This window comes from Chiloscyllium punctatum, chromosome 36, assembly GCF_047496795.1.
Source record: "Chiloscyllium punctatum isolate Juve2018m chromosome 36, sChiPun1.3, whole genome shotgun sequence".
NCBI lineage: Eukaryota > Metazoa > Chordata > Chondrichthyes > Orectolobiformes > Hemiscylliidae > Chiloscyllium > Chiloscyllium punctatum.
Genome location: NC_092774.1, coordinates 72761739 through 72776530, shown reverse-complemented (window position 1 = coordinate 72776530; position 14792 = coordinate 72761739). Strand labels below are relative to the sequence as shown.

Genomic DNA, 14792 nt, shown 5'->3' with positions numbered 1-14792 from the left:
CACATACAGTTACGCAGACCCTCTCACATACACATGGTCTCTCAGACACACACACATACAAACACACCCCATGCACATGACTTCTCAGAGGTTTATACTCCATCACACAAACTTTACCAAGCATGCAAACACATACACATGGGTCTATGGGGTGAATTTGCATTTGCAGATACATTCGATGTGTGCTTTCAGAGCAGAAATCAGCAGGTAGTCAATCCATGTATTATTTTATAAATTCCTACGTTGATAATGGAACCAGTCTGATTCAAGCTTCAGATACAGACACACTCAAACTTCACACCTTTCATACGTTGAGAGCTGAGATGTCACCTATTTTTATAAAACCTGAAGTCATCTCGAGACTGTGACTTAAAAAATGTTCTGGGATTTACCCATTAATGAACCAAAACCTGCAACCCATTCTAAAAGATGAAAGACTTAACAGCAATCCAGGTTTTTTTCAATATATCATTTCTGTTGCATGACACTGTGATCTTTTGCTATAAATTCTGTGTCTTATGATCCTGCTCCACAGCTACCCAATGAAGAAGCAGTGCTCTGAAAGCTCGTGCATCCAAATAACCTGGACTATAACCTGGTGCTTTTTAACTTTACCCACCCCTGTCCAACACCGGCTCCTCCACATCGTTTCTCGTGAACACGGCCCACACACTTTACTGCTGCCAGGAAACTTTACACAGTGCTGAGGAAATGGTGCAGTACCTGCACTCCTGAAAAATTTACAATTTCTAACAATAGTATCTACTCATTCACTGCTCCATCTGATACATGACATTGGAAACTTAGTGCAGGAGGCTGGAAGAAATGAGCAGCTTTAAAACAAAAACCATTTGGAGCTCAAAGCTTTGAATGAGAGCCTGAGCCCAACATTAAGTTCAGGTAACTTTTATTATGACCTAACTTTGTTACAGCTTCAGATTCCCCCCAGCAAAAAGGCATAGAAAAAGTAGGGTTTTTTTTAAAACACTCAAGGTCAAAGCGCACACACTCTCCCCACCCAACACCACTACCAACCCCTCCAACCCATTGCTCCTTCAATCCTCCTGCAATGGCATGTGAACTCGCTGGTGGCTCCGCAGGTTGAAGGAGCGGGTGAAACCCTTCCCACACCGAGAGCAGGTGAAGGGCTTCTCGCCCGTGTGGACCCGCTGGTGGTTCAGCTGGTTGGAGGAATTGCTGAAGGCCTTCCCGCACACTGTGCAGGGGAACGGCCTCTCCCCCGTGTGGACCCGCTGATGGGTCAGCAGGTGGGAGGAACTGTTGAAGGCCTTCCCGCACTCGGGGCAGCTGAAGGGTCTCTCCCCCGTGTGGACACGCCGGTGGGTCAGCAGGTTGGAGGAGTTGCTGAAGGCTTTCCCGCACTCTAAGCAGCTGAAAGGCCTTTCACCCGTGTGGACCCGTTGGTGGTTCAGCCTGTAGGAGGAACTGCTGAAGGCCTTCCCACACTCGGGGCAGCTGAAGGGCCTTTCCCCGGTGTGGACCCGCCTGTGGGCCAGCAGGGCAGAGGAATAGCTGAAGGCCTTCCCACACTCTGGGCAGGAGAACGGCCTCTCCCCCGTGTGGACCCGCTGGTGCTTCAGCAAGTCAGAGGATTTGCTGAAGGCCTTCCCGCAGTCAGGACAGCTGAAGGGCCTTTCTCCTGTGTGGACCTGCCGGTGGGTCAGTAGGGCAGAGGAATCACCGAAGGCCTGCCCGCAGTCAGGGCAGGAGAATGGCCTCTCCCCTGTGTGGACCCGCTGGTGCTTCAGCAGGTCGGAGGAATTGCTGAAGGCCTTCCCACACTCTGAGCAGCTGAAGGGCCTCTCCCTTGTCTGGACCCACTTGTGGGTCAGCAGGGCGGTGGAATTCATGAAGGCCTTGTCGCACTCAGGGCAGCTGAATGGCCTCTCCCCTCTGTGGACCTGGTGGTGCTTTAGCAGGTCGGAGGATTTGCTGAAGGCCTTCCTACACACTGGACAGGAGAACGGCCTCTCCCCGGTGTGGCTGCGCTGATAAGTCTCCGGGACAGACAGGGCACGAAAGCTTTTCCCACAGTTACCACACTTCCATGGTTTCTCCATTGCTGAAGCTTCAGCTGTATGCAAACACATGTACAGCCCCTCCCTGCTGTGAATTCCTGTTTTCAGGCCGTATAGCTGTTACACGCTCCACGCTCAGTGCACTGCAACAGTAGGGTCTCTCATCAAGTCCCACTAATGCTGAAAAAGTACTCAAACAAAAACCAAAAAGCTTGTTTCCTTCTCACAGAATCATAGTTGAAAATTGTTGCGGTCCTGATGGATTGGGTGACTGTCAGACATTGATGTCAAAGTGAGGACTGCAGTCGCTGGAGAGTCAGAGTCCAAAAACGCAGCACTGGAAAAGCACAGCAGGTCAGGCAGCATCCGAGCAGCAGGAGAGTCAATGTTTCTGGCATAACGCTTACACCTGTTCATTTTGAAACTTCTGTCTTCAGATCTTCAAATACGCTGCAAAAAGAAATAATAAAATTCATCACTGTCAGTGCAGGGTAGAAATTCAGAACAAGCAATTCTACTTTCTGCAGAATATTATTCTTCCACAAATTGAAAATACCATCCCACTCTCTCTCCCCCTCTGTTCTCACTCTGCTCTAACTAATTTTTACAGGGAAACCAACAAGGTGACTTTGTCACTGTATAAGTTTAAAATTAATATGAAAGTAGTCTTCGATAAGCTGTTGGCACTTAGAAGTTGACAAGGCACTGGGACTCGATGAAATGTATCCAAGGATCTTGAAGAAAGGGACGACAGAAATTGTGGGAGCACTCACCATAATTCAACGGTCCTCCATGGAATTGGAGGAAGTGACTGGAAAACTGCAAACATTGTAGCCTTGTTTAAGAAAGGTTGTAAACATATACTCAGCAATGACAGGGCAGCCAGTTTAAATTTGGTGGAAAAGCAGAAATAGTTATTCTGGTCAAAATTTGTAGTTTTATGGGGAAAGGTGGATTAGGAAGAGTCAGCGTGGGATTGCTGAAGGGGACATTGCATTTAACTAACTTGATGGTCTTTTTTGCAGAAGTTACAGGCTTGACGAGGATAACACCTCAGCTCTCCTCTTTGTTATCCATCCTGGCTGTCCTAGGGAGTCTGGTACACCTACAGCCTTGACGTTATGCTGAATTTGAGGGGATTAAAGCACCAAAGTGAGACTTCAAATTACTTGGCTACACGGGTTTTGCTATCGTATCTCTCCCATAAAGGCTGACAGAACAGGCTGTGAGCAGCAGTCTGCTGGGCACCACCTTCATTAATCAAAAGGGAAAGAGCTATTGATTCAGCACCTCAGTAAATCTTGAGGCAGTCTTAGCTCCTATGCATATGTTGGGATCCATGTAAGGAGATGTTTATATTTTGCTTCTGTACTTAGAATTCATAAATTGAAGCCAGTGTACATTTAAAAAATATTCAAGATCAAAGTACAGAGGAGATCAATATTATACAACAATCCAACAACCCCGCCCCAAGACAACATGCGCCTGACCCTCACAAAGATGGCGGCCGGTTGCCCGGGCAACCCGAGAGCTCCTTCGCCGGTGAAGTAAACACTGGGGCCTGTGGGGCTTCTATTGGAGGCCTCAGGCCTCCCCCTAGGAGTTTATAAACTCCCCAGTCTCCCTCCTCCCGCGGTTCCCAATCCTACCCTGTCTCACTGTCTCCTCTCCCCGGGGGCAGGAGCCAGGTCTTGGCGCTCGGGCCTGGCGACCTCCCCGGGATGTTTCTGAAACCTGGTCCTGTCCTGAAGGAGGATCACCGGGACCCGAAACCCGTCCTCACATTTCTCCCGACACGAGCTGCCGGACCTGCTCAGCTTTTCCAGCGGCTCCTGTTCTTGTTCCTTCAGCCGCCGGCGCCATTCCTCTCCCACACTCAGTAACACGGTCTTTGTCCCATTGCACATGCGCCAACTCACAGGGGGCGGGGTCCCTCCTGGTGACGTCATCACCCGCCGAAGTGGCGCGGTTGGAGGAGTCCTCCAAGAATTCGAAGACAATGGGGGCGGGGCGATCGTTTTCCCCGCCCTCAGCCACTTGAAAGGTGGGTTTCTTTTAAGTTTGAACGTACTTTCTTTCAATTTTCAGAAATGTTATTCCAGACCTCTGGAAGGCTGAAGCATTGAGAATCTTTCAGACATAAACAAACGGATACGAATAAAATCAATAAAAATAGGTAAGTTAAATTGCGAAATAAACCCAGCACAAAATATCAAAAAGAATAGCAAGAGCTTCTATTGGTATGCTGAAGGGAACAAAATCGCTGAAGTAAATGTTGGTCCCTTGGAAGGTAATACCGCTGAGTTAATGGGGAACACTAAAATAGCAGAGCTGCTAAATCAAAACTTTCCTCAGCTTTCACATTGGAGGACAGCAATACTATCCCTATTGGAACAGGCAAGTCAGAGGCTGTGGAAAGGGTAGAACTGAAACAATCAACGTCGATTGGTACACTATTAGGATTGAGGGCGGACAGGTCCCCTGGGCCTAATGGCCCACATTCTCATGTACTAAAGGAAGTGGATACGTTAGTCACAATATTCCAAAATTCCTTGGACCTAAGAAAGATTCATTGAGTTTATTTAAGACTGAGATAGGTAGATTCTTGATTGTCAAGGTTACGAAGAGAAAGCGCCAGAAAGGAGTTGATTTCAGCTATGATTGGGTGAAGGAGCAGACTTGCTGGGCTGAATGGCCTCATTTCTGCTCTGATATCTTCTGAATCCACTGGAATGGGAAAATACTAATGTAACACCTGTATTCAAAAAGGGAGTGAGGCAATATGTGAGAAATTGCAGACCAGTTTGTTCAACAGCTGTTAATAGGAAGTTGTTAGAATCAATTATCAAGGAAGCAATATCAGGATGTTTGGAAAGTCAAAACTCTTTAGATAGCTCCTTTCCAACTACTACCGTTAAGAAGGTCAAGAGCATCAGTTACATTCGAGACCATTACCTGCAAGTTCTGTTCAAAGACACTCACTACTGAAGCAGCACACTCATCTCAACATATGGAGATTACAAAGATAAAGATGGGAGAAACCATTGGAGAGATTTGAAGACTAAAATGAGAATTTTAAAATTTGGTTGTTGCTTGAATGGGCACCAGCACAGGTCAGTGGACACATGAGCCACAGAGTAATGAAAATTGTTGCCATGAAACAAGAGCAAAGTCTTAGATGATTTCAAGTTTACAGAAGGGCAAATGCGTAAAATTATTGATTGCATCATTGAAGTAGTCAAGCCTGGAGGTAAGGAAGGGACCAAAGATGATTCCAGCAGCAGCAGCTACTTTGAGAATGGGACAGGCTCGAATGAGATGACAGAGGCGGATACAGGAGGCTTTGTATTGGCACAGGTCAGAAGCTCCTCTCAGAATCCAATGCAGCAAGTTATGAACAGCCTGGCTGAATCTGAGAGTTATAAGGGAGAGGGAGATGGAGGCAGTAGCTCAGGAATGAAGATGGATGCAAAAACTGGAAAGCAGTAGCTTCATCCTTCCCAGTGTTTAATTGGAGTGGATCCATCAATATGAAGAATCTCAGCAACCAGAATGGACCATGAAACTGGTGAGTTTTGAGAAGGTTTGTAGCTCAGGTTGAGGTTCTGGATGTAGGTTTGCTCGCTGAGCTGGAAGTTTCATTTTCATCACTGTACTAGGTAACATCTGCAGTGAGCCTCCAGATGAAACACCAGTGGTGTAGCTCACTTCCTATTTAGATGTTTGGATTTCTTTGGGCCAGTGATGCCATTTCCTGTGGTGGCATCATTTCGTATGGCGATGTCATTTCCTGTTCTTTTTCAGGGGGGTGTAAATGGGATCCAAGTCAATGTATTTGTTGATAGAATTCTGGTTGGAATGTGATGCTTCTAGGAATTCTCGTGTGTGTCTCGGTTTGGCTTGTCCTGGGATGGATGTGTTGTGCCAGTCGAAGTGATGTCCTTCCTCATGCATATGTAAGGATACTAGGGATAGTGGGTGATGTCTTTTTGTGGCTAGTTGATGTTCATATATCCTAGTGGCTCGTTTTCTACCTATTTGTCCAAGTAGGGACACCACATCCATCCTCGGATAAGGGTCTGTTTCTGTGTTGTTTGACTCTAACTCTTCTGTACTGGTCTTCACAACCATTTTCTTGCCTTCCCCAATACCCATCCAATTCATTGTTGTTTAAAATATCAGATGAACTCAGCCTTGAATGTATTCAGTGACCCCAAACTGCAGGAAGACATCCCCACTTCTGGACTCAATGCCTCTTGCTAATATACCACTTGCCTTGCGCATTGCTTGCTGCACCTGTCTGACAACTGGCATTGATTGGTGTGGAAGAACATGTTGCTGGAAACGCACAGCAGGTCAGGCAGCATCCGAGAAGCAGGAGAATCAGCCCAAAATCAGCTTTTCCAGCAACACTCTCAACTCTGATCTCCAGCATCTGCAGACCTCAATTTCTCCTGGTGTGAAAAAACGCTGAGACCTCTTTGTCCATCCACACATCATTCCTGATGAAGGGCTTGTGCCTGAAACATCAACTCTCCTGCTCCTCGGATGCTGTCTTTCCTGCTGTGCTGCCAGCGCCACATTTTTTGAGTCTGATCTCCAGCTTCTGCATCCTCACTTATTCCACATCCCAATATATGATCATTTAAACAATGCTTTGTGCTGTTTTCTTTTTCCACAACACCGGCTATAACTTCACACTGAGGTAACGCATTTGCCATGTGTTTGCCAATTGAGACACAGACCTGGACCAACTTTTCCAGTCTGTCCCCTCCCTGGATTCCCTCCCTCTGCTTTTAATTGCTTTAAGTCAAAAATTGAACCCCAGCATGAAAAAAAGAGAATAGAAGAGGGGGGAGAGAAGAGAGATCGCTGTGCTCACAGATGTTGGACAGAGGAAGTTCCAGTCTGTGGTGAATCTCAATCTTCATTCATAGAGAGAAGCAGCAGCAGCATCAGCCGCTTGAGAAGCTAATGGTCCACCTTCAGACAATAGATAGGCTGTGTTTAACAAGAAGACTAGACTCCTACTGGTCCTCCCGTACTCCTCATTGGTCTATCAAAACAATGTAGCGCTGTTTTTGCGGACAGCTACAAGCATGTGCGGTGTTTTTGCTGACACTGAGGAGCACGCGTAGTAGACTCTGTGGAGATGAAGTTACTGACAGTTTCTAACTGACCAAAGGCCAATGGGAGAAAAAAGGATAGAGCCACAATGACCACCACCACCACACACACACACCTCTCCTCCCCCCACCCCCCCATAGCTCGACATATCAATATGTGCGCCTCGCTATTTTTGCTAATCACTTTACTACACCTCTCATGATTTTATATATTTCAATAAGGTCACCCCTCAACCTCCTCTGCTTTAGTGAAAGAAGTCTCAGCCTCTCCTTATAACTCAAACCCTCCAGTCCTGACAAATCTTTTCCGAACCCTCTCCAATAGTATTCTTCCTATAACAGGACAAACTGTACTCAGTACTCCAATAGTAGCCTCACCATCATCCTGTATAAACTCAACATTATGTCCCAACTCCTATACTCAATGGTGTGAACAATGAAGGCACGTGTGCTAAATGCCTTCTTAACCACCCAGTCTACCAATGATGCAACTTTCAAACTTCTATGTACCTCAACACCCTCAGATCTCTCTGTTCTACAATACAACTCAGGGCTCTCCCATTAACTGTACAAGTCCTGCACTTCTTTATTTTAGCAAAATGCAAGCTCTTGCTTTTATCCATACCTCTCAAACACACACCCCAACACTCTCAACTCCTGAGGCTTATACTCCAACACACCCACACTTTACGAAGCATGGTACGCGCACTCTGATGCACAAGGTCACATGCATGCATACACACACACACATATATATAAAATCTATGGGGTGAATTTGCATTTGTAGAATTACATTTGCAGATACATGCAATTTCGCTCAACAAAGCACACAATCTGCAGACAGTTAATGCAGGCAGTCAATCCATGTAGTATTTTATAAATTCCTACTTTAGAAATGAAACCATTCTGATTCAAGATGGGATACAGACAGACTCAAACCTCACACCTGCCATGCATTGTCTGAGCTCAGAAGTCACCTATTTTTATAAAACCTTAAGTCATCATGAGATTGTAACTTAAAAGAAATTCTGAGATTTATACATTAAGGAAATCTGCAACCCATTCGAAAAGATTAAAGACTTAACAGCAATCTAGGTTTGTTCAATATATCCTATCAGTTGCATGACACTGTGATATTTTGCTATAAACTCTGTGTGCTTTGATCCTGCTCCACAGCTACCTGATGAAGGAGCAGCACTCCAAAAGCTCGTGATTCCAAATAAATGTGTTGGACTATAACCTGGTGTTGCGTGATTTTTAACTTTATCCATCCCAGTCCAAGATCGGCTCCCCAAAACAGTTTCTAGCGAACACATCCCACACCTCCCAGTGCTGCCAGTAAACTTTACAATGCTGCTGAAACGATGCAGCACCTGCACTCCTGAAAAATTTGCAATTTCTAATGATACAAGCTCCTCATTCACTGCTCCATCTGATACACGACATTGGAAACTTAGTGCAGGAGGCTGAAAGAAATGAGCAGCTTTAAAACAAAAACTATTTGGAGCTCAAAGCTTTCAATGAGAGTCTGAGCCTGACGGTAAGTTCAGGTAACCTTTATTGTGACCGAACTTTGTTACAGCTTCAGATTCCCCTAGCAAAATGGCATAGAAAAAAGTAACTGATTTTTTTTAAACAGCTCAAGGTCAAAACCCACACACTCCCTCCACTTTACTATTGGTTAGCATCTAGTTGTCCCTTTGTAACTGGATCCTTGGTACAGCCTTAACCCATAGAAAGTATTGCTTCACTCAATAATTTCAACCCATACCCTGTATCCAAGTAAGTTTCTCCCTGTGTATGGGTGGGGGGAGCTGTGTTGACAACCACACTGCTGTAGGTCTGGAGTCAGTCATGCGTAGGCCAGACCAGGGAAACAATGCAGCTGGGACGACTGAGTGAATCGTTTCCCCTAACAACAGTTTCCTTCCCTAAAAAGGACATGAGTCAGTCAGATGGGGGTTTTCTTCGCCCCCAAAAATGGTTTCATCGTTAAATACTGAGCTCCAGGTTTCTGACCGAATTCCAATTCCGTCTTCTTCCGCGGCAGGATTCGCCAGAACTGGGCTGTTAGTCCAGTTGATAATGGCACTAGGCTGTCATTCCTTCATCATCCTGCGATGGCAAATGAACTCGCTGGTGCCTCCGCAAGGGGGAGGAGCAGGCGAAGGCCTTCCCGCACTCGAGGCAACTGAAGGGCCTCTCCCCCGTGTGGACCCGCCGGTGGGTCTGGAGATTAGAGGAATCGCTGAAGGCCTTCCCGCACTCAGGACAACTGAAGGGCCTCTCCCCCGTGTGGACCCGCCGGTGGGTCTGGAGATTGGAGGAATCGCTAAAGCCCTTCCCGCACTCGGGGCACCTGAAAGGCCACTCCCCCGTGTGGACCAGCTGATGCCTCAGCAGGGCAGAAGAATCGCTGAAAGCTTTCCAGCACTCGGGGCAGCTGAAGGGCCTCTCCCCGGTGTGGAGCAGCTGGTGCTTCCGCAAGGTGCCCACTTGACTGAATCCCTTCCCACACTTGGGACAGCTGAAGGGCCTCTCCCGCGTGTGGACACGCTGGTGGGTCAGAAGGTGGGAGGAATTGCTGAAGGCCTTCCCGCATTCGGGGCAGGGGAATGGCCTCTCTCCTGTGTGGACCCGCTGGTGGGTCAGCAGGATGGAGGCCCGGGTAAAGCCCTTCCCACACTCAGGGCACCTGAAGGGCCTCTCCCCTGTGTGGCACCGCTGGTGCCTCAGCATGGAGGCAGCCTGGGTAAAGCCCTTCCTGCACTCAGGGCAGGAGAATGGCCTCTCCCCTGTGTGGACCTGCTGGTGCCTCAGCAGGGTAGAAGCCTGAGTAAAACCCTTCCTGCACTCGGTGCAGGAGAATGGCCTCTCCCTGGTGTGACTGCGCTGATGAATCTCCAGGGCAGACGGGACACGGAAGCCTTTTCCACAGTCGCCACACTTCCACGGTTTCTCCACAGGGTGAGATTCCTCGGGATTCTCCATGGCCAAAACTTCAGCTGCTCACAAACACGTGTATAGCCTCTCCCCGCTGTGAATTCCTCGTTTCAGGCCGTATCACTCTTCCAGGCTCCACACTCAGTGCAGTTGAACAGTAGGGTCTCTCATCCAATCCCACTGATGCTGAAAATGTATTGAAACAGGAACCAAAAAGCTTTGCTCCTTCTCACAGAATCTAAGTTGAAAATTGCTGAGGTCCTGATGGATTGAGTGACTGTCAGGTATTGATGTCAAAGTAAGGATTGCAGATGCTGTACAGTGAGTCGAGAAGTGTGCTGGAAAAACACATCAGGTCAGGCAGCATCTGAGGAGTAGGAGAGTTGATGTTTTGGGCATAAGCCCTTCATCTGTTGATTTGAAACTTCTATCTTCAAATACTCTGTAAAAAGAGATTACAAATGTCATCACTGTCAGTCCAGAATAGAAACTCAGAACAAGCAATTCTACTTTCTGCAGAATATTCCACAAAATTGAAAGCACCATCCCACTCTCTCTCTCTGTTCTCACTCCATTCTAACTAATTCTCCTGAAGGTATTGATTCAGGATCTTACAGGGGCAGAAAAGCAAAAATATCAAGACTGACATCTCTCTGAAGTTTGGATGACTCCACCTGAAAGTTAATATCTTCCACGACATTGGTATGCTGCTGAGAGCGAGCAGGTCTGATTTTGGGAAGCAAACAAAAATGTTAATTCAGGGTGAACCTGCCATGCAGCTTCTTGAGGAACAACCAGACACAAAATGGTTAATGCCCCTAGGAAGAGGGGAACAAAATGAGACATCAAGGCATTAACACTGACACCAGAGAGAAACTGAACATACAGATGTGGCAAATATTAGTGGAAAGCCAGAGTCATAGAGATATACAGCACAGAAACAGACCCTTCAGCCAAAATCTTCCAGATATCCTAAATTAATCTAGTTCCATTTGCCAGCACTTGGCCCATATGCTTCTGAACCCTTTCTATTCATACACCCATCCAGATATCTTTTACATGCTGTAATTGTACCAACCTCCATCACTTCCTCTGGCAGCTCATTCCAAACATGCACCAGGCTCTGCGTGAAATATTTGCCCCTTCGGATGCTTTTAAATGCCCACCCCACCCACCCTCACCCGAAATCTTGTTACTATCTTGTCCTGGACTCCCCTATCCCAAGTAAAAGACCTTGTCTATTTACCCGATCCACACTACCGATGGTTTTATACAAGTCGATAAGGTCACCCCTCAGACTCTGCCGCGCTAGGGAAAACAACTCCATCCTATACTTCCATCCTCACTCACCCAGGTAATGAAGATTCATAGCTGAGTTTGCTCCCTCCCTGGATTCATTCCAGTTGCTAAAGTGAACAAATGTCCCTCCCTTCTCTCTCTCGCTCCCAGGAAGAAGAGTTGCCCAGACGGAAAGAGTTTCACTCTGAAACTGACAGGGCCACTTCCGCGTTGTGACATCACAAGGGCGGACCTAGGCCAACACCCAGCCCCCGCACTGCGCCTGCTCCAGACGCCGGCGTCCCACTGACCTGCATTACGCCTGCTCCGGAGGGACGGCATCCGACTGGCCCTCGCTGCGCCTGCTGCGGACGGCGGCCTCCAGCTGACCCTTACTGCGCCTGCTCCGGATGGACGGCATCCGGCTGGCCCTCTCTGCGCCTGCTGCGGACGGCGGCCTCCAGCTGACCCTTACTGCGCCTGCTCCGGAGGGACGGCATCCGGCTGGCCCTCTCCGGACGGACAGCATCCGGCTGGCCCTCACTACGCCTGCTCCGAATGGACGGCATCCGGCTGGCCCTCTCTGCGCCTGCTCCGGACGGACAGCATCCGGCTGGCCCTCACTGCGCCTGCTATGGTCGGTGTCAGACTGATCCGCATTACGCCCGCTCCAGACGGCCGGCGCTGCCCTGCACAGTTGGGAAAATCCCTTCCCTTCAACAAATCCCCATCGTGTGGAAACAGGCAATTCGGCCCAACGAGTCTACACCGACCCCTCAAAGGGTAACCCACCCACACCCATTCCTCTACATTCACCCCCTGACTAATCCACCCGAACCTACACAACCGTGCCACTATGGGTAATTTAGTATCGCCAATCCACCTTAACCTGGACAAAGTTAAAAATCACACAACGCCAGGTTATCGTCCAACAGGTTTATTTGAAAAGAGTACCATTTGGAGCGCTGCTCCTTCATCATGTGGTTGTGGAGGATAAGATCATAACGCACAGAACTTATGAAAAATCATTACAGTGCCCTGCCACTGAAATGATCTATTGAACAAACCTGGATTGTGTAATCTTTCATCTTTTAGAATGTGTTGCAGGTATCACACATATGTAAATCCCACAACTTGCTGCAAGGCACCTTCGAGATAAATAAGATTTTATAACAGAAGATGACATTTTTCAGACTGGGGGGGAGGAGGAGAGTTGGGGGGGAGGAGGAGAGTTGGGGGGGAGGAGGAGAGTGGGGGTAGGAGGAGAGTGGGGGGAGGGAGGAGGAGGGGGAGGAGAGTGGGGGGAGGGAGGGGGAGGAGAGTGGGGAGGAAGGGGGGAGGGGGAGGGAGGGAGAGAGAGGAAGGGGAGGGAGAGGGAGGGGGGAGGGATTAGGGGCAGGGATGGGGAGGAGGGGGCAAAGGGAGGGGGGAAGGATGGGGGAGGAGGGGGAGGGCAGTTCTAGAGGGCATAGGTTTAGGGTGAGCGCGGAAAGATATAAAAGAGACCTAAAGGGCAACCTTTTCACAAAGGTATGTGTATGGAATGAGCTGCAAGAGGAAGAGGTGGAATAGCAAGGGTTTGGAGGGATATGGGCTAGGTGTGGGAAGGTGGGATTAGATAGGTTGGGATATCTAGTCGGCATGGACAAGTTGGATCGCAGGGTCTGTTTCTGTGCTGTACATCTCTACGACTCTATTTCAGCTCAGACAATCAATGAAAGGTGTGAGATCAGAGCCTGTCTGTATCATAACCTTGAGTCAGGTTGGTTCTATTTTCAAAGTTGAGTTTACATAATACTACATGTATTGACTGTCTGCAGATTGTTCATTTTAGGAGCAAAATAGAATGTATCGGCAAATATAATGCTGCAACTACAAATTCACTGCCATGGACTTGTGTGTACACACACACACATGAGAGAAATAAAAAGTCTATTTCTTTGCTGCATATCACACAGACATTGAGATAACAGATGCTTTATTTCTGTGGTTGAAAATGTTGTTGTAAATTATAGCTGGATACTAATAGTTAGATGTAAGGGACAGAATTCCTCAAAATAGGGCACTATAAGAATCCTGGGAGAACCCTATCCTGGTATACTTACTAGTGAACAAACATTAAGCACGAGTATCTATTTATTTCTAATTTTGTTTCGATTTTCTTGTTTGATTCCCTGCTATGACAACACTGTATCTGGATGGTTGACAGGCTGAGAGATGGTGGGTTGAGTCTCGATTGACTCAATGTTTTATTCTTCCAAATGGTGTAAAACTGGGGGTCAAAGCTTCAGCAGAAATCCAGCAGAGCTGACAGACCAACATCTTACTCTAAGCGAACAGGGAGGTCAACAGAGGAGAGAGAAATCAGGACCTGAAATCTGAGCTGACACCAGACTACCCTGTGATCAATGCTTTGATTCGCAGTACCAACCCTCTACCTTTACTTTGCTGCCCATTTAACTACCCCTTCAATATTCAGGATCCAATCCTTGTAATCCTGAAGCTGGGTTAGCCATGGGAAATGCAGGGTTATAGTTCCATAGTAATAAAAGCAGGAGTAGACCATTTGTCCTGTCAGACCTACTCTGCCATTCATTAAGATCATGGCTGATCGATCCACCATTGCAGCTCCTCCTTCCTGCATTGTCAAAGCTACCCTTAATTCACCAACCATGCAAAAACTCATCCAACTGTGTCTTCAATATACTGAAATGGCCTCTACTGCTTCACTGGGCAGAGAATTCCATAGATTCACTACTCTCCAGGAAAAACAGTTCCTCTTAATCTGTGTTTGAAAGCTACTCCCCCTAACCTTGAGGTCTAGTCTCACCCAACAGCAGAAATGACTGGATAGGGAAGGGCTATATCCCCAAAGTGCAATGAATTCCCACTTTCCCCCAAAATCCCAGATGGACTCACTCACTCAGTTGTTTGCTCATAAATGAAAGATTTCACTGTTACAACTTCTGCTCCTAGTCAGGGCAAAATATCTTTGACAGCTACTCTGAAAGTTCAGTCTTCACAACCACACCTGTGAACCATTCTCCTCTCACCTCAAATATGCACCATCTATTTTTGGACTGCACCATCCTGGGGAAAAGATCTTGGGTATTCACCCTATCCATGCCCGTTACAAACGTCAATAAGGTCACCCCTTAGTCTCTGATGCTCCAGGGAAAATATCCCTGGCCTATTCTCCCTCTCCCAGTAGTTCAATTCCTCCAAGTCTGGCAACAACCTTGTAAATCTTTTCCAACCTCTTTCAAAGTTTCACAACATCTTTCCTATATCAAGGAGACCAGAATTGAATGCAGTGTTCCAAAAGTGGCCCAACCAATTTCATGTACAGGGGCCACATGACCTCCCAACTTCCATACTCAATGCACTGACCAAGAAAGGAAAGCAT

General features: G+C 47.4%; 2 protein-coding genes across 4 annotated transcripts in view; both read right to left on the bottom strand.

Annotated features, from left to right (window-relative positions):
- The window catches only part of LOC140460677 (uncharacterized), a 29051-nt gene extending 25050 nt beyond the window's left edge, over nt 1-4001 (bottom strand). The window contains exons 1-2 of the mRNA XM_072555309.1: nt 3689-4001; nt 1076-2489 (exon numbers count right to left, since the gene is read on the bottom strand). Of these exons, the coding sequence (XP_072411410.1) occupies nt 1076-2111 (1036 nt within the window). The 5' untranslated portion in view covers nt 2112-2489; nt 3689-4001. The remainder of the gene's footprint in view (nt 1-1075; nt 2490-3688) is intronic.
- A 4704-nt stretch (nt 4002-8705) lies between these two features.
- On the bottom strand, nt 8706-11916 carry LOC140460670 (uncharacterized). Of its 3 annotated transcripts, none has more exons than XM_072555301.1 (2): nt 11698-11916; nt 8706-10550 (listed from the first exon to the last, which is right to left on the bottom strand). In XM_072555301.1, the coding sequence occupies exon 2, from the start codon at nt 10154-10156 to the stop codon at nt 9257-9259; it is 900 nt and encodes a 299-aa protein (XP_072411402.1). In that variant the 5' UTR covers nt 10157-10550; nt 11698-11916; the 3' UTR covers nt 8706-9256. The 3 variants fall into 3 exon arrangements, with proteins under 3 accessions (XP_072411402.1, XP_072411401.1, XP_072411403.1); XM_072555300.1 differs by lacking the exon at nt 11698-11916 and adding an exon at nt 11459-11627; XM_072555302.1 differs by lacking the exon at nt 11698-11916 and adding an exon at nt 11187-11222.
- Between the last annotated feature and the right edge of the window lie 2876 nt (nt 11917-14792).